General features: G+C 37.6%; 1 protein-coding gene across 6 annotated transcripts in view; it reads right to left on the bottom strand.

Moving 5' to 3' along the window:
• The window catches only part of DLG2 (discs large MAGUK scaffold protein 2), a 2018366-nt gene that overhangs the window by 20119 nt on the left and 1979243 nt on the right, over nt 1-19004 (bottom strand). For 4 of the 6 annotated variants that reach the window (XM_023511782.1, XM_023511784.1, XM_003780856.1 and 1 more), the window contains one exon: nt 9802-9847. In XM_023511782.1, coding sequence (XP_023367550.1) covers nt 9802-9847 — 46 coding nt within the window. Of the gene's footprint in view, nt 1-9801; nt 9848-10691; nt 10792-19004 lie in introns of all 6 variants that reach the window. The other 2 variants (XM_003780855.3, XM_023511792.1) reach the window with 1 other exon arrangement.

Genomic DNA, 19004 nt, shown 5'->3' with positions numbered 1-19004 from the left:
TTTCTGATTCAGGATGGATCTCGGGCCAACAAATAACCATGAAAGTACACTGGTTTTCGGCAATTAGTTTTTCAATCACCCATTTTCTCTAATTGATGAATTAATTGGCCGTAGGATTAGCCCAATGTTTGCATTAGGTCTCTTCTGACTAACCTTTGGTGGGGAAGGAGGTTTAGGGCTATTGAAAGGGACTTCCTGCCTGCGGGAGGAGTGGAGTATGAGGTTGCTTTTCCTGAAAACCAAAGGTCAGTTCTCTCATTGCTTTATATCCTCGCCACCCTGATGCACATTCACAGCCTGGCAATAGCCACAGGACCTCCTGCAGGAGCCACAGCACCAGGGGAAGGGAAGGTAATTTCATAAGAGAAGTTACTACAAACTGGATAATGACAACGGATTTGGAAAAGTTAAGCAATATGTGGGTAAAGCTGTGAAGTGCAGATGTCTTTTCTGGAGGACGGGTAGCTGGGGTGGGTGGGGGTGGGCTTGTCTTGCTTTATCAAATGTGAGAAATGGCCCCAGGCTTAAGCCATATCGTACCTCAGCCTCAAGGAGGGCTCATGTTCAGAATGACACTGCTGTGCCAAGCTACCACTTCCTAAAGGCACAGAGAACTTCAGTGACATCTATCCACGGCTGCCCTACAAGTTCAGGAGACTCTCCTACATCGGGCAGGTGTTTGGTGTGCAAGGAGTCAGATTCATTTCTTTTATATTCAGAAAAAAATGATTTCCTTGGCTTTGATGGAATTACTGAAATTTACAGAGTCTAGGTCTAAAAAAAAAAGAAGATGATTGATTGCTAAGGCCCTGTTACCTAAAGCCTGAGGTATGCAGAGGTCAGAGGCCAGCACAGTTTTAGGGATGGAGGTATGGCAGACTAACAGTGTAGTGTTATAACTTTACAGGGAAAACTTCATGAAATGATTAACGTGTGACGGGAGGATCCTGAGTTAACAAAAGTTTTAAATCAGGTGATACTTGCACCTTATACTGGGAGCACCATAAAGGCAAGGCCGGCATTTCATTCATCCCTGTGCCCCTTACTATAAAGAAACACAATTTGTGTTCTGATCTCAGTCATGGGAAACAGGATAAGCAATGAGGTCAAAGGTAGGTTCTAATTTGTGTTTTTATCAATATGGCAGTTCACTTTGGAAAATATGGTTTTTCTCTAAAAAAAATGTAACATATCATGCTTCCATCGAAATCTTTTTCCAGGGGCCTTGTAAATCATTCTGATGGAACAGTCTTAAGACAAATCTTAAGTAAGCTATTTGATGTCAGTATGTATGATTTGTGATTCAGAAAACCAGGGCAAAGTGCAGCTTTGATTCATTTGGTTAGAGCTCAGTAGCTCTAACATGCCCTTTGATTGACTTCTCCGTGAAAGGTACTGGTGCTGGTTCAGAGCGGTAGTGTTGGCAGACAGCAATGCCAGCATCCCTTATGTCACAGCCACCCCAATTCTCAAGGCCCTGAGGAAGGCCCTTATCAGGTACCCTGTGATACTGAGGAAGCCTGTGGGCAAGCGGTGCACGTAGGCACTACGTAATTGCTGTGAATTCAGTACCTTCAACCAAATTTCACTTACATGTTCGAGAATGAAAAGCCTTGTGGGTAATAGGAAGGGGACAGAAGGGGAGAAAGAAAGTTACAGCAATGAGGGAAAGAGCATTCATGCCTGTGGGGCACTGAGCAGGGCTTTCACCTCCTTGGCTTTAGTTTTTCACAGCTATAGTTTGAGGTAGGTACTTTAATGATTCCCATTTTACAAATGAAGAAGCTGACACTTGAGCTGTTAGTGACACCTGCCTGTTTCCTTAGCTTGTAAGGGGCAGTGTCAAGATCTAATTCTACTTTTTTTTTTTTTTAATTCTGAGTTTTGTTGAATATATTGCAAAAGGTAAAAGAAGTAGAATTCTCTGTGGGGCTGGGGCTTAGAGGTAGTACTCACAAATGGACATGGGACTGTGGGGGTAGAGACAGGAGCTGAAACCAGGTCAGAGTCACTGAAAGGTCATCAGGTGTTCCAGCTCTAAATACCAGCTCTTTTTTTTTTGAGTGCTGCTGTGTCACCTCCATAAAATAGTCATCCTTAGGAGTTTTTCTATTTTTTGCTCTGGAGAGGCTGGCACTCAGAAAGAACAGCTGCCAAAAAGGTACAAACTCTTTCTTGGTCTTGTTTTGGCAACAGCATGGCTGGAAGTGGGAGAGCAGGGCGGAGCTGTGTGTGGACGCCTGCAGCTGTCAGAATCTTGGCGGAAGACTGTATTACGGTCTCCACAAAACACTCTGTGTTTAAACTGGAAGCGAGTCACAACGAGGGACCCTAATGTGCCTTCATGCAAGAGAAAAGCAAGTTGGTGTCCTTTAGAAATTCTTAGAAACTAGAAAAGAGAGCTGAAGGAAGTGAAAACCAGTGGCAGTACAGTTAGTGTTCTAAACTTGGGTTTTAGTGCATGTGCATGATGATGATTAAGAACAAATTAGGTTCTTGGAGCCACGGAATGTTTGTGCCGAGGAAGGGTTTGGAGTCCACGGCTTCAGAGATGGCAAGTCTGCAGCATGTGCTGTTACTCTCCTATCCCGCCGTCCTGCTGAGCCTCAGCCTGGCCTCACACTGTTTTCACTACAATTCTCCAGGCAGCTATTGCCAATCGGTTCAAGATGGAATCTTCATTTGCCATCTTTGCTCTAATCCAGGCTGCTCATTTTACATAGGAAAGGTTTAAAGGCTCTGAGCAATTTCTTCAAGATCACATCATAAACCAGTGGCTCAGTATCTCCAAAGGATGTTCAGAAGATTAAATTTGTTAATAATGCATACAGCATTTAGTTCAGGCTTAGTACATAGTTAAAGCTGTATAAATGTTGTTGTTTGTATTACTTTTATGGAGTGGTTAAAATATACTTGATCAAATGTTAATGTCAAGAGGCGTGGATTGAAAACTATAGCGAAAAGCAGAAAAATATCTGGGATTCAGAATTTCAAGGTCTTGGTTGGACTTGCCATTTTTCCACCTACTAGTGAATCATGTAGCCTCTTGGAGCTTCAGCTTCCTCATATGGAAAGGGGGCTCTTAATGGAAAACGTATCGAATACTTTTGTTGTAGAAATCAAATGAGATAATCGATGTAATGACAAACTGGTTTTTTTTTTTTTTTGGCCTGGCCTGCAGTTTTTTGGGGCTGGATTTGAACCCACCACCTCTGGCATATGGGGCTGGTGCCCTACTCCTTTGAACCACAGGCGCCGCCCAACAAACTGTTTTCAAAGACATCTAAGGGCTAAAGCTAAGAAGGGTGGATTAAGGAGAAGAAGAGGTACCATTTTGACTGACTCTGGATAAGAAGTATTGGGTTTCCTGATCTCAACACCTCAATTTCATTCAAATCATTTCTTCAAGATCCTTGTTTGAAAATTCTACTTAACTGAAAAGCATGAATGGGTTAATCATCAGCTCTCAGACATCCATCATGACATCAAGAGCTTTACTGCACTTTGAGGAGGCTTTAAGAGATGTCCACCATCCCCATTTATACCTGCTGGTGTTATTTATCTATCTCTTCCAAACAGAGGGAAATCGAAAGGTATAATACCAAACAGGTGAAAATGCAAGCTTTCATTTTCCTACCTTATTGACAGAAATATGGAATTAGCCCATCATTAGGAAAGTTCTGAGGTGGCACTTTGCACGATTAGACAGTATGCCCTTTAACTGCAGTTTTAGCTATTACATACTGCTCGGTATAGTTGGGCTTGGAGAAATTATTCTATGATATTTGAGATGATGCAGCAAAGATCTGAGCTATTTTTCAGAAATTGAGGTTTAAGTGCATCTATGTGCTTGCAGATGTATTTCAGGAGATACATGAGGCTTTCAAGCAAGGTTGCCATACTATGTAACTCCTGGCCACAATGTGAATGCTGTACTCTAGATTATGAAACACAGTGGCCTGGATCTTTATTTCTAACTCCTGACATTTTTAAAAGCCATTTTTGTCCCTAGAGTGGATGTGGAATGATTCTAGGACTGAAATATAACACCTAGATATTGGTGAAAAAAGTCTTTTTTTCCCTGTATTTGTTTATACTGCTATTCACAAGACATCAGATTGGTCATAATTATAGCAAAAGCCAAAAATTCCCTAGAAAAATACAGTCTACTCTGATTTCAAAGTTGGTGCTTTCTGGAAAACATGTCTGTCCCAAGCCTCAGTGCCTTTTGTTGTGCCATTGTCCTTTCTGAAAAGTTACTTCCTCATTTTGTCTAACTGGCAAGTTCCTCATCTTTCCAAAGCTCAAAGGCTGCTTCTCTGAAACTATATCTAATAGTCCCGCTATTCTTGAGCCAGATTTCTATTTTAGTACCTGTGAACCTTTTCATTTATTGATCTCTTTCTACTATATGTAGAAAAGATCCAGAGTTAATTCATATTCACACTAAGTCTCATAGTATCTATGAAGACATGGCCTATAGTAGATGCCAAATGAATAAGTGCCTAGAAAAATAAATGTTATTTTTTCCTCTGAGCTGTGATGAACATCCTTATTACTTTTGTTCATTATAAAGAAAACAATCTGTATGGCTGGCCTTCTGTAACCTCAGACGAGGCCCAAGCCAATATAGATTATTTGACTCCACATTTGTCCTATTAATATCAAAGAATCCAGTTCCAGCTCCTCTCTCTTCTCATAGATAATTCAAGATGCTTGCAAGTGTTTCCTTTATTCACTCAGTAAACATTTATGTGCACCTACTCTTTGAGAGTGAAAAGAATTATTGATGTCATCTTAGAGCATCACTTCAAAAGCTTGAAAAGGAGCTGAAAGCCTTGGCTCAATTTTTATAACTTAATAGTTCTGGGAAAAATATTTCCACCCTTGAAATAAAACGGGAACGTCTAGAATACTCTACAGAGGTGTGTTTCTTGTACAGCATATATTTTCTATATAAAAGATTAGAACAAGGCATGATTTTCCCTTTTCTGTATCTGTGAATGCTGGATGGAAGTATAACACTTGAAAATTTAAAGCTGAACATCAATGAAACTAGTATCTCTGGTTTTCATGAGACCCAACAAATAAGTTCTATTTTTCTTCATATTAAATTGAGAGCAACTCAGGTGTCAGGAAGGCAAACTTTGGTCATGTTTTCTTGGCCTGGGTTCTTGTTTTAAAATCAAATGAAAAGAGGTGATAAGACATTTTTCTGAAGTTAGGATAATCATAAAATTATAGGAGTAGGAAGAACATAAAAATGCAAGGACCATGTAGGGAACGGGAACATTTTAAATCTTTCCATCAATAAGACTTGATGGAATTCTTTCTGTCAATAAGACTTTCATCAGTAAGACAATTAGGTGGTTCGAATATTATGTGATTGATCAAGGGCATCTCATCTCAGTTCTTTTCAGTTTATTCCTTGGACTGTATCATTTTCCTCCTCTGGCACCACCTCCATCTGCCATGATTTTTTTTTTTTTTGTATTTTTTTTCTATTGCCATTTTTCCTCTTTTGTGTCTTTTTCCTACCTGCCACAAAAATGATTCTCCAAAGCCTTTCTCAAAATCTAAATTGCATATCTTACGACATAAACACTGTTTGGCACTCCACTTCAGAAAGGCAAAAATGGGCAGGGACCCTAAACAATTCCATATTTCCATTAATGCAATATTCAAGTAAAAGATAATACCAATTTCTGCAGGTAATATGCACTGGGCCTATGATTTTCTAATACCTGTGGCAACTGCTATTTGGGTAACCCACTTCACTAAGGAATACATATTAATATCATAAAAACTGTAAGGATCCCAGTAATAATTTGTACCTAGGTTAGTCACCAAAAACCAGTAAGGAGGTGGTGAGAAACCACGATCACTAATCAAAAGGATGTGTTGGTGAACATTTTCATACACTAAGCAAATGGCTTGCAGTGACCAAATAGAGACCAGAAATAATTTTTAAAAAGATATATATGTTTTCATTTAAGCTTTCTGACCCAATAAAAGTGTTCATTTTGGGCTGTGCCTGTGGCTCAGTGAGTAGGGTGCCGGTCCCATATACCGAGGGTGGTGGGTTCAAACCCAGCCCTGGCCAAACTGCAACAACAACAACAAAAAAATAGATGGGCGTTGTGGCAGGTGCCTGTAGTCACAGCTACTTGGGAGGCTGAGGCAGGAGAATCGCTTAAGCCAAGGAGTTGGAGTTTGCTGTGAGCTGTGACTTCACAGCACTCTACCGAGGGTTAATAAGTGAAACTCTGTCTCAAAAAAAAAAAAAAATCAAAAACAACAACAACAACAACAACAAAAGAGTGTTCACTTTTTTAAAAAAAATGTAAGTTCCTTCAACATTAGAGGCTGAAAACTTTTTCATTACTTCCCTAATCATCACAAAAATAAAGTTAGATATATTATGGTATCTACCTTAAAGATCAACCAGGTAGAAAGTGAAGTAAAAGATTCACACCTGATTTAAAAGGAACACTGTCATCGATAAAGATTTCTTTTGTAAAGGGAAGCATGAAAAGGAAAATTAAAGCATGATGACTTTTCAACCCTTCTGCAGGGAGTTTAATTAATTTGGGGTATGTGTGGTTAGAATGTCAAAATTCACCATGCTGAAGTTTTCACATGCCTTCCCTGTGAGAAGGGAGTCACTGGATCACAACTAAATGAGGCTGGAATTGTTTATTGGCAAGACGGCTACTGCCAGTGCAAATCACAGAAGGGCCCACTGGTGATGGGCAAATGATGATTTCATTTCAAGCCATTTGCTTTGGATAAGGATGATAAAGGCAGCAATTGAAAAACAACAACAACAACAGAAATCTGAAATGACCACCACAGGCAATGGGGGCAATTGCAAAGAAAACCGCAAACCAAAGCAGTCACTTACGGTAGCTACTTTCGCTATCGCTGGCATTAGAAGAAACATGTTCTGCAAGAACAGCACAGCAAATTAAAGAGATCCCAAGCATTGGAGAGCAGCCAGGACCGAAAGGAGTACACTCATGCAAGGCTACTAGAATGTGAGCAAAGGCAAGTAGGAGGCCGCAGACGAGACTGCCTTAAGAAAACTCAGATCAGAGAAGATGAAAACTTTATCTTCATTTTACAGGAATCTGCTGCTGGATAGTTGTTCCTTCTTTTTGAAAAACTGAGAAAAGTATCTTTAATTGCAAAAAAATGTGTAATGTCAACCTAGGCAATTTTCTTTTCTTAAATACTATGATCTAGTCGTACGGTTCTGATTTCCCAAATTTGTGTAATAAAGGCAAGTGTGTCTTGACTGTTTTCTTGACTATCAGTTCAGGAGCTCCTGGTGTGTAGATACTGTTTTTTTTTGGGGGGGGGAGGGTAGGCTTTTTTGTTTCTCTGTTTTAGCCTCTAAGCATTTTGTGTAGGAGCATTTATTTCAAATTGCCCATTGCCATTTGGAATCCCTTGACTTTTACTTCTTCTGAAGTATTTCTTAAACTACTATTAGGCTGAAAGAGATTCTTGAAAATCTTTTCAGCTTTAGTGAGTGAGTAGAAAATGTTGCAGGAAGAAACAAGTCACTAAGAAATGTTGTATGAATTAGTTCAACATTGCCCTGTTTTTATTTTATGATCCTTGCTCGGATAGTTATTGAATTCTGGAGAAATGGCATAGGCAGGAAATGAATGGCCTGATACCCAGCCTGGGTCCTGGCATGACAAACATTTTTAATTCATGTTGAAGACATGCTTGTACAGTGATATTCCAAGTTGTTTTTTCATCCAAACAGAGTTTAGCTAATAATAGGAAAGTATGATATGTTGTTATATGGCATATCGTTGTATGCCAGAATTACTGGTTTTATTTCCAAAATCATTTCTTTCATCTGTACTTTGTTAAGCTGTAGAAGATAAACTCATCAGCTTATCAATTTCTTTATCACTTTAATTAAATGGAAAGCATGTACCTATCTGAAGTTCACTGACAGTAACTTCCATGTTTTTTAAAAGTGACAACTATTGTATATTTTTAGAAAGAGGAAAAAATATATAACATATATTCAGTAAAAAGAAGTGCTTTGAAAGATCTTTGATATCATATGCTCTTGCCAATTGGACAGATTTCATGCACTGGAAGAGCATGAATCTAATGAAAACCAAACATGGGTTAAATTCGCACAAACCATTTCTCTCTGTGTTGGCCTTTAACCAGAAATACATCATGAATGTGGGGACACATTTTCTAAGTGCAAAGGGGCTCTAGGGAAGGGAGTGTGGATGAATCTGTGCAAATCTGTTTTTTTATTGTTGAAAGTCAAGGCACATATTCAACAACAGTGTATCTTCATGTACATTATTATTTTAAGCATCTTGAATTGGGGTATTTTTACTTTCAAAATCTGTTTAATTTTTAAAGAGTAAGCAAACATTTGCACAGTTTGGGTTTAAAAGAGTATGACTCATATTTCTGACACTCCAATAGCAACTACTTTTTAGTGATGTGCATTTTTAACAAAAATGTTTCTTTCCCTCCCAAACTGGAAACTTACAATTCTCCCTAGTGGTGCTTGAGATGACCCAGACAACATGGAAGTTGGCATTTGAATTTCAGTCATTAATTCAAGAAAAATTTCATATTATTTTCCACACAGTGGCTCAAAAATAAAGTTTTCATCTTTAAGGAGATTAGTATTCTTGTTCGTATTTTTTTCTATATTTCTATGTATCTAAAAAAATCCTCCAAATTAGCAACCTGAATTATAAAGGGTATCATTACACAGGGTTATAGAAACAGCCCTTGAAAACAAAGTCCAGCTCAACAGTACTGTGTTTCATACAAAGGAAATGAACAGCTTCTAAAAATGTTGCCCATAGCTGTCAAAGTAAAACAAAGAAAACAAAAAAATTGAACATGTGATACATTTGCAAAACACACAATAATCTGTTCTTATTTCATCGGTGTCTACACAATTGGGGTTAGTAATTAAAGAATAAAAATCATAGTATAATATGATGATACATAAGATAATTATTTCTTAATTGCTCAGTGCAATGAGACACAAATTAAAGATGTGAATCACTGGAAAAGGTAACGGTTTAGTATATGTTATTTTTCACTCTATACTAGAAAATGAAGACCTGATTATATAATGCAGCTAATAATTCACTGATAGGAAGACATATTAATACATCTCTAAAACTTTATTATACAAACGTTTCAAGCAGGATCACCGCAAGTCAGAAAAAAATCAATCAACGTTAATAACAAAGAATTATTCATAGAAGATCAAATAGCTTAATATCTACTTTTTGAGAATGCATGTTCCTTTTGACTGCAAAATAGCTCCTTTACTGATAGGAAAATATAACCCAATTATGAAATTTGGCAAGGTCATTAAATTTTCCATGTGAAAATGTAGAAGAACATAAAATACATTTCTACTTCGCTGTACTTGAACGCTTAGCTCACCCTTTCTTTCAACATGGTTTCTTGCTCTTTGGGTGGTACTAGGCGGCAGAGCAAGTGATGCGCCAGTGGGCATCAGGGCCATGTTGATCTTGACCCACGGTCAGAAAGGGATGGTGTTAACTGCAACAGAAGTTAGAGTGCCTGACACACTTTGCTTTTAAATGCTGACATGCAGAACAAAACGATTGAAAATTACTTTGTAGGAGCATTCACAGCTAGTAACAAATCAAACTCGTATCTTGTGCATGCTAGGAGAGAGAGGCCCTCAAGAAAAGGAACAAAAGCCAAACTCAAAAGGAAAGGAAAAGAAAAGAAAAGTTACAGTGACCATTCCTGGAAACTTACTCAGAGTCTTTGTCCCATAACCGTCGTCACCTAATCCGGGGATGTCCTGCATGGAAGTCCCCAGAGAGAGCAATGAGAGAGGAAGAACAGCCACGGAAGAGGAAGGAAGAAGTCAGTGGAGTTGACACGGATACTACCATGACAGACCGTGTTGCCCCGACAGTCTGGATCCCACGCTCTCGGCTTTGAAAACGATTCTCACCCCCAAAGTCCCTAGACTGAGACTCAGGAAGGAATTTCTGATTTGCAAAGCAACTCAAGAGGCTTAAGTAGAAAATTGTAAGAAGACAATTAAAAAGATGTAGCAAATGCCGTTTTTGTCCACTGTCAATAATGTTGCCACAGAAATGTCACAGAAACGTAGAGGAATAATCCTCTCTGAATTTCATAACAAATTCTTAGGTTTAGTATCCACCAACACGAGCTCACTTCATAGCACGCATTTAACACCAGATGGGAGGGAAAGAGTGAGCAAATGGGCTAGTGACCAATAAAGGTAATTTAACTGTTCCCAATTAGCTAGCATTTCAAAAAATATACGTGGTAGTGGGATCCAGTATTTCTAGTCAGAAAAGAATTTGTCTTAAGCCCTAGAGAGCTGCGTGATCGGAAAGGCAAACCAGACACAGTCCTGGTTGCAGATGAACACTGCTTGGAAGCAAGTCCCAGCTTCACCAAGTCCCTCGCCAGTGCATTCTGCCAACAAAAGCCACGTGAAAGGAAGGATCCAGACTGCAGTCAAACACTGGTCACAGTAGTAGACCTGACCTGCCTGCCTGCCGTGTTGTTTGCCTAGGCGTGTGGCATGGGACGGCCTACATCATGCGTGTCGCCCGTGAAGAGTTTTTTCTCTGTGTTGCATGTGACGTTATCTTTGAGAATCTACTTACGTTCAGGATCACTGGTTTCCTGCTCACTCTGCTCCTTGTTCTTGTAGAATGGGAATTTTCGTGAAAAGATGAAGCTCTTTTTACGCTTGTCATTGAATGACTGTGAAGGAGAAAAGGCATGGGGCAAAAACAGGGGACGTCTAATTGTTGTCACACTCATGCTGACAAAACAACTAGTTTGTAAAAGCACAGAGCTGTAGTGACGCAAGCGGACGCTCTAAAGAGGTGCCACAGGGCTCCAGAGGCAAATTTTATTCTCAGGAGTGCAAATTCTGAATGATGGCACATGTGAAAAATTGTCACCCAATCAAAAGACTGGTGACAAATAATGGTGATGGAGGAAAAGAGTCTTAAATTGGAAGCAGAAATCCCGAGTCTTTGTCCTGGCTGTACATCTCGCTGGTCCCTCAGCCTGGGTAGCTGAATCTCTCTCTGAGCCTTAATGTCTTTCATCTGGATAATGACAGCAGCTCAGAGGTCAGGAGACTCACACAAGATAATATAAATATGAACACAAATGTCATCTGATCATCATCGGGTAGAGAAAACTTGATTAGAAAAACTAATTTTCTTCTCAGTGTCTAGATGTCTTGTACAATACATTGTACATTTATGATATAGGATAATTATAGTGTCATGCACAGACATTTGATAATTATACTATAACATTTTTATTTAGGCCGGGTAGAGTGGCTCTTGCCTGTGATCCTAGAACTTTGGGAGGCCAAGGTGGGAGGACCTCTCGAGGCCAGGAGTTCAAGATCAGCCTGGGCAACATGGTGAGACATCTGTCTCTATAAAAAAATAATAAATAAAAAAATTAGCCAGGTATGGTGGCTTATGACTATAGTCCCAGCTACTTGGGAGGCTGAGGAAAGAGGCTTGCTTGGGCATAGGAATTGGAGATTACAATTAACTATGATTGGGACATTGCACTCCAGCATGGGCAACAGAACAAGACTCTGTCTCTTAAAAAATAAAAAACCTCATTTTTATCCAAAAGAGATTTTAAAGATAATTTAGCCCCATCCCCATGCTCTCTCATTTTGTATGTAGGGAGCCAGAGGCATAGAGAAGTTGAGTCTCATAGCAATATCGCAGTTAGCTGGTGAGCCAGGAGGCAGTCAACCAAAATCTGTTAAAATTATTGCTAAAAGGATATCAACTTGATATTCACTCAGCAAAAGAGGAAAATGACAGTCACTGATCTATATTAAAGTATCTGATAAGATTAAAATAATGCAAGAAGGACTGTCTTTAAAAATATGAACCACTCCATTATTTTAATGAGGCTAAATTAAAAATGATACATATATTAGAATTTATCCATATAAATGAATAGCATACAAATGAATAGCTTGCCAGGAAGACTCCTTAAGAAAATTTCATTTATTCCCCTGCTGTTTTTATTATGTAAATGGGTTGTTGGGCTCTTCTTTGGGAATATGTTCAGTCATTTTACCGGCTACGGGCCATGCAAGTCTTGCTAATTTCATATTCACATATCATTTTTAAAATGCTTCGCCAGCTTGATTACTCTCCTTATTTGACTGATTTGCCACTGAGGGGTTTTCAGCCTCTTAAAAAAATTAAAATCACTCCTCAAGGAACAAGAATTGTTACCACGTAGGTATCACAGTGAATTTGCTAAAGACTCTGAGATAATTTGAAAAGGGGTTCTCTAAAACGGTTATGGCAATCACAGTTGGTTGGAATAAATGCAGAGCCGGCAAGGTGACAACTTGGAAAGAAAAGGTGCTTATTCAGAGATGTGTGTTTTGTCTTGGTGTGGATGAGTCATATGCCCTTGTAGTTTTGAAGATTGATAAAATGGTGTACATAATTTATTTTCTTTATATACTCATGCACTCCCTATATCCAATATCCATTCTGGTGATCATGTTCATTTAGGGAACACTGAAGTACTAAAATGTTGATGCTGTCATTGAGTAAGTATTTCATTACTTGTTTGGGTGGTAGAAACTTTCACCCAAGTAATGAAACTTCATTTTATGTCCATGACAGAGGTGTTACCAAAAAATAATAAATCAAATATTTAATAATTTCTGAAATTGGGGACAATCAGTATAAACTTTACATTCGTATACTAAAAACATATTCTCAGGAAAAAAGAAGCATCACTTCAGAACTTATTACTCTGCTGACAGCACCTTTGTTCAGTATAATTTTATCATCATCATTCATAATTGAGGATTGGTATCCAAAGACAAGGCTGGGAATTGCTCCCAAATTTTCCCAGTTAAAAATTATAGTCCTTAAAGGAACAATAAATATTCTTGCATCACTCCAGTTTCATGCCACTTTTACATTTCAAGCATATTTAAACTTCAGTAACTGAAAACAAAAGAAAAAAAAATCATGTAAGAATTAATGGCATGTGACATCGCAAGGTATGTTAGACATTTAACTTCAACATTACTGAGGACTTGTCATGCAAAAAAAAATTCACAGATTTTCATGCAAATACGAAACAATGCCAAGTGCAGTAAAGCTTGGGGTGAAAATGTAGATACAGGGACAATGTAGAGGCCTTTGAAGGCTGAAAATGAGGCTGCATGCAAACCAGATCAATTAAGTTGTCTTAAGGGTCAAAGGAAAATGAAAATGTGTTGTCTGTGATTAACTCTTTCATGTTACAAAGGAAGGACTGTAATGTGTTAACATTGCCCAAGTATGAAAATGTTGTGTATCATGAATCATCTGATTGGGACATAATACTACTGATCACTTTTTAAAAGAACAGAAAATACATAATACTCAAGAATAACATTATCTAATGTATCAGTCTTATTAGCCAAAGCCATTTTGTATTGGAATTGAAGAGAAGGGAGTGAAACTATTAGTGATTATGCTTCCTTACACTTATGGAAACAAAACCAAGTTACAACTTCGGTTCACAGCCACAGATTTAAAAGTCACACACTTAGGGTCTTAGTTACACATTTCAAGTATAAGAGATTATTTGTGGTTTATAAGGCTCTAACATTGTTCTTTATTTTTTATTAGACATGCATAAAGCCATTATATAAGCTTTATTACTGCTGTAATTTTTCCTTTTAATACAGAAAAGGAAAATCTGATACATGAGTGTGAGCTGAGAATAATAAATTAGTTCTTTTACTATTTATAGAACACATGGTTCTAAAGCAACTGACTGGTTTCCAGCTGGATTCCTAATTACACTGATGAATGCTATTCTTGCTGTCTGTACATCACAGGATCTTAAATCCTGATCCATTACTTTCATGACAGGACACTTTTTTGAATAGAGACTTTGAAATACCAAAGAAATGTGGCATAAGGCAATTGACAATTTTTTTGCATTTTGGGATGTGGCTTGAATAATTGAATTCTGATGAATAAATGTGATGAAACAGCTACCATTTACTGAGCACTTATGTGCCAGGCTTGGTTCTAAAAGCTCTGTATGTATTAATTTCCACTCCACCTCCATGAGGTCAGCAGCATCATTATTTCCATGTTACAGATGAGGAAACCGAAGTTTATAAATCTTCTGTTACTTGCCCAGAGTCAAGCAGTTGGTGAGCAAGTCAGGAATTGAATTTGCAAATTTCATTATTGCAAATATTACTTTTCTTGTGAGCATAAGAATTTTCTGGAATCCAAGCCTGCTTCAATTTTATATTCAAAATTATTAGCACTTGACTTTATTAAATGATACACAGTGTGTCACTGTCACAGCTTTACCGCTTGGTGACTGGTTACTTAAAACCATCAGCTGCTGTTGGTTTTAACACCTTTTTTGGCTACTCTGCTACGATTTTTTGTGATGCCTGTTCATGTTTTCGAGGGGTCTATTTTATTTTTCTTGTTCTTATAATAATGGAAAATAAATGAAAAGAATTTCAGTGAAACAGGCCATGAATGACAATTAAAAGGTAATCACCCATGACAGGCAAATCTATAGAAACAAAGTAGGTCAGTGGTAGGGCTGGGGTAGAGGGTGCAAAGAGTAGAAAGTGGCAGCTAGGGGAACCAAGTTTCTTTTAGGGAAGATGAGAATGTTCTAGAATTAAATTGTGAGATGATTATATAAACCTATGACTACACTAAGAACACTGAATTGTGTACTTTAAGCATGTAAATGGTGTGAATTACCTCATGAAGCCATTTAAACAAAAAAGAAACCCCTCCAACCCCACACCACAAGATGAGAGGAAACAATTGTAGCAGATTTCTAATTTTATTTGGTGTAAATCATTTTTATCTTTAATTGAATGAGAGGAAACTAAGCTCTCCACTCTTGCAATCAATTAGACATATCTTTTTAATTTTTCTGAATCTGATTCTGTTTTGTCTCTGTTCAATGAATACTTTCATGTTGTGACAGACATTAGAACACCCAAACCAGGAGTCAGAGGGATCACTGTCACTCAGAGGCCCCAGGTTGTTAGTCAAGTGGCGTGAAACCGCCCAGCCTGACCCAAGATGTAATGGCCTTGCTGAAATGGCTTAGGATAAAATACGTGTTTCATGAAAAAAAGGGAACAAAACAAAAAAATTCAAATCCTTCTCTTATGCAAATCTAATGTTCTTAAAAACATGTGAGTGCATCTTTTTTTTTTTTATTTGATATAGAGTCTCACTTTGTCACCCGCAGTAGCGTGCTATCGCATCATAGCTCACAGCAACTTCAGACTTCTGGGCTCAAAGGATTCTCTTGCCTCACTCTCCCAAGTAGCTGGAACTACAGGTGCCCACCACAATGCCCAGCTATTTTCAGAGGTGAGGTCTCGCTGTAGCTCAGGCTGGTCTCAAACCTGTGAGCTCTGGCAATCCACCTGCCTCGGCTACAGTGCTAGGATTACAGGCATGAGCCACTGTGTCCAGCACCATGTGAGTGAATCTTAACATAATTTTATCATTCTTATTCAAAAAACTTTAAAACTAGGGACATGTTTTAGTTTTTCTCCTCATCTTCCTGTTCTAATTTTTCTCAAGCTTTGTCAAATGTTTCATAATTGTAAAATGTCACCTTTGTGATGTGAATGTTCTTTAAGCAGAATCCAGATTTAAATTTATACTGAACTCAGGTACAGTGGGCTCCTCATTTTTTATAAAAGCTTTTTGCTCTTAATTTATTTTTGTCTCTCCTCTAAAATAATTGTGTTCCCCTGGGAAAGTTGTTATTATAAATTTGGGCGACCACTTTTATTATAAATATCTTGTTTTCAGACACACAAAAGAGGATCTTAAAACAAAAGAAGGAAGGAACAAGTAATGAGACAGAGAAGGCTTAAAAGAAAGCTAAGAGTCGGTATCTACGTGAATGCATGTGTGCATGTGTGTCTATTACATTGCTCCATTCAAAAAAGATTTCTTTTGCAATCCTACTAAATTAATAGATCTAGGCACTGAGAATTAACATCAAATAAAAAAGAAACAATCAGATGCTATGTGCCTTCTAATAAAAAAGCAAAATATTATTATTGTCTTGCAAACATCCACTTACTCCAAAACAAAACTAAAATCTCTTAAATGAACCCGAATCTGATCAAACTTCTAGATCCAACCACTAGTTTCCAGGAATAAAGAACACAGGGAAACGTGGAAAATTATACTATAAAACTGTAATCAGCTAAATCTGAAGTGTAGGAAACACTGCCAGAAAAACAAGTTGGTTTCTTCGATATAAAAATTGCAAAGAAACAAAGAAGTAAAAAATGGAGAGGAAACATATAGATCAGACTTAATGCCCAGGCCTGGTAGTTTATGCCTCTAATCTCAGCACTTTGGGAGGCTAAGGTTGGAGAATTGCCTGAGGCCAGGAGTTCAAGGCCAGCCTGGACAACAGACCCTATTTCTACAAATAAAAATAGAAAAATAAATAAATAAAACTAGCTGGGTGTGGATCAGTAGTCCCAGCTACTTAGGAGGCTGAGGTAGGATTGCTTGAGGCTCCAGGAATTGGAAATTACAGTCAGCAATGATTGGGCTACTGCAGTTTAGCCTGGGCAAACAGAGAGAGACCATGTCTCTTAAAAAAAAAAGAGGCTTGTTAAGAAGGATCAACCAATTACAATAGATAGACTTCATTTGGCTCCAACAAATACATTGAAAAACAAAATAAAGCAACAAAAATAGCACTTAGGATACTTTTGAACCAATCTGAACCCTGAAAAAAGACTGGATATTTGTTAATCCAGTAATTGTTAATTTTTATGTGTGATAATGACTTCGCTGTCATGCCATATTGAAATAGTTACAGTTGTCATGATTTGATGTACTGGATTGCTTAAAATAATTATGGGATAAACACAGTACTTTAAATACCTTAGTATATTCTAAAGGTAGAATTGCAAAGAAATCTTGAACTTCACTTAGCAGGCTTATTGTTGGTTGTGATAATAGGTATGGCAATTCTGAAAGCACTTGATACGTGCGGTAGGACTGAACAAATGAGGAAACAGTGGAAATTATCGGGAATGAGAGTTGTCATTGTGAAAGAAAGGTGAGGTACAAACTTGAACGAGAAGAAGGAAAGGAAAACTCTTATAATAGTGAATGGTAATTGGAAGCATCTAATACAAACTTATCATTTTCCAAAAAAATTTCTTTCCTTTCTTCACCCACCAAAGGAGCCTGGATATAATGATACCCTACTCATAAAAAGCATACGTAGCACTCAAATTTTATCTTCTGAATACCATTTTCCACAAAAAGGATCTAGGGTATTTTATTTATTTATTTTTTGTTTGTTTTTTTTTTATTTCTACTTTTTTTTAAATGAACATATTTAAGATGTCAAAGGCTAAAATAAGTTTCAATGAAATAATTCTCACAGGTTGACGGGCATAATTAGAACATTAGTAAGCCATAAGGGCTAATTGACTTTTCTTTTTAATTTTTTTTTTAAAATCATAATTGTGTACATTAATGCATGTATGAGGTACAATGTGCTGATTTGATATACAGTGTGGCATGCTTACATCCACATAAGGGTATTTTAGAGAAATGGCTCATTGCAAGGCTGAAGTGGGTAAAGTACAAGGTGAGTTGAAGTATTTTGTTGGGCTGGAAAGTAAGGTACATTAAACAAACATAGAAAAACACAAAGTCAACAAATTAAACCTAAAATTAATGGCGGCATGTGAAAAGGATACTGAAACTACACCTGGATGATTTCAGTAGTAAAATGAATAATGACGGTAATGAAATATAACACATTGAATTAGAAAAATTTGTAAGTCCAAACGGATTATCAAAAATACCTAAATTAAGTAATTAAAATCAGATAAAAGAAAAAGCTCTTCTTTATAATAGAATGCCAATGAAATCAGGAAATTATTATTTTGTAACTGCCATAATAATAATTAATTCAGACAAGAATTGCCAGTGGCAGCTTAAACTATTTGTTCAAAGTTTCTTGGAGAATGAGATGTTTATTTTCCCACGAATTATTTAATTATGAAAAATGTAGGGAAAGATGCCTTTACAGTAGAGTAATCTGGCAGCTACCACCTTAACCAAGTAATCAAACTTAGGTTCACCTAAGTGAGACTCCCATCTCAAAACACAACACAACACAACAAAACAAAACTTAGCACTGCCAACATTTATAATATAACTCGTGTGTTATTCGTGCCTAAAAGGATTTAGCTAAGGCTAAGCATGAGGAAACCATCAGGCAAATTAAAATTAAAATAAATACATACTCTTAAAAATCTCAATATCATGAAAAACACAAAAAGTTAAAGAACTATTTGAGATTAAAGAAGATTAAAGAAACAGGATAGATGAAACAGAATGTGTAGTCATGGATTAAATCCTCAACCAGAAAAAAGTCATAATTCCTTCAACTTCCTCTCAAAATAGTTGTGGGAGTATACAGGAGTTGATCATTGTCAAAGCTGAGTAACAACAGGTACAAGAGGTTCATAATTTACTCTTTTTACATTGTTATAATATATGGTTAGACTTTTTCATAAGAGGATAAGAAAAAGATGAATTATAATATACTTAATGCAGTGCCTTAAAAAAGTAGTCATGGGTGGTGCCTATAGCTCAGCAGCTAGGGCGCCAGCCACATACACCGGAGCTGGTGGGTTAGAATCCAGTCTAGGCCACCTAAACAACAATGGCAACTACAGTCGGCCCCCAAATAGTCGGGCATTGTGGTGGGCACCTGTAGTCCCAGCTACTTGGGAGGCTGAGGCAAGAGAATCGCTTAAGCCCAAGAGTTTGAGGTTGCTGTGAGCTGTGACGCTACAGCACTCTACCAGGGTGACAAAGTGGGACTCTGTCTCAAAAAAAAAAAAAAAAAGTCATGAT

This window comes from Otolemur garnettii, unplaced genomic scaffold (assembly GCF_000181295.1).
Source record: "Otolemur garnettii isolate 467f Iridium unplaced genomic scaffold, OtoGar3 scaffold00001, whole genome shotgun sequence".
NCBI lineage: Eukaryota > Metazoa > Chordata > Mammalia > Primates > Galagidae > Otolemur > Otolemur garnettii.
This window is presented reverse-complemented; position numbering and strand designations above follow the sequence as displayed.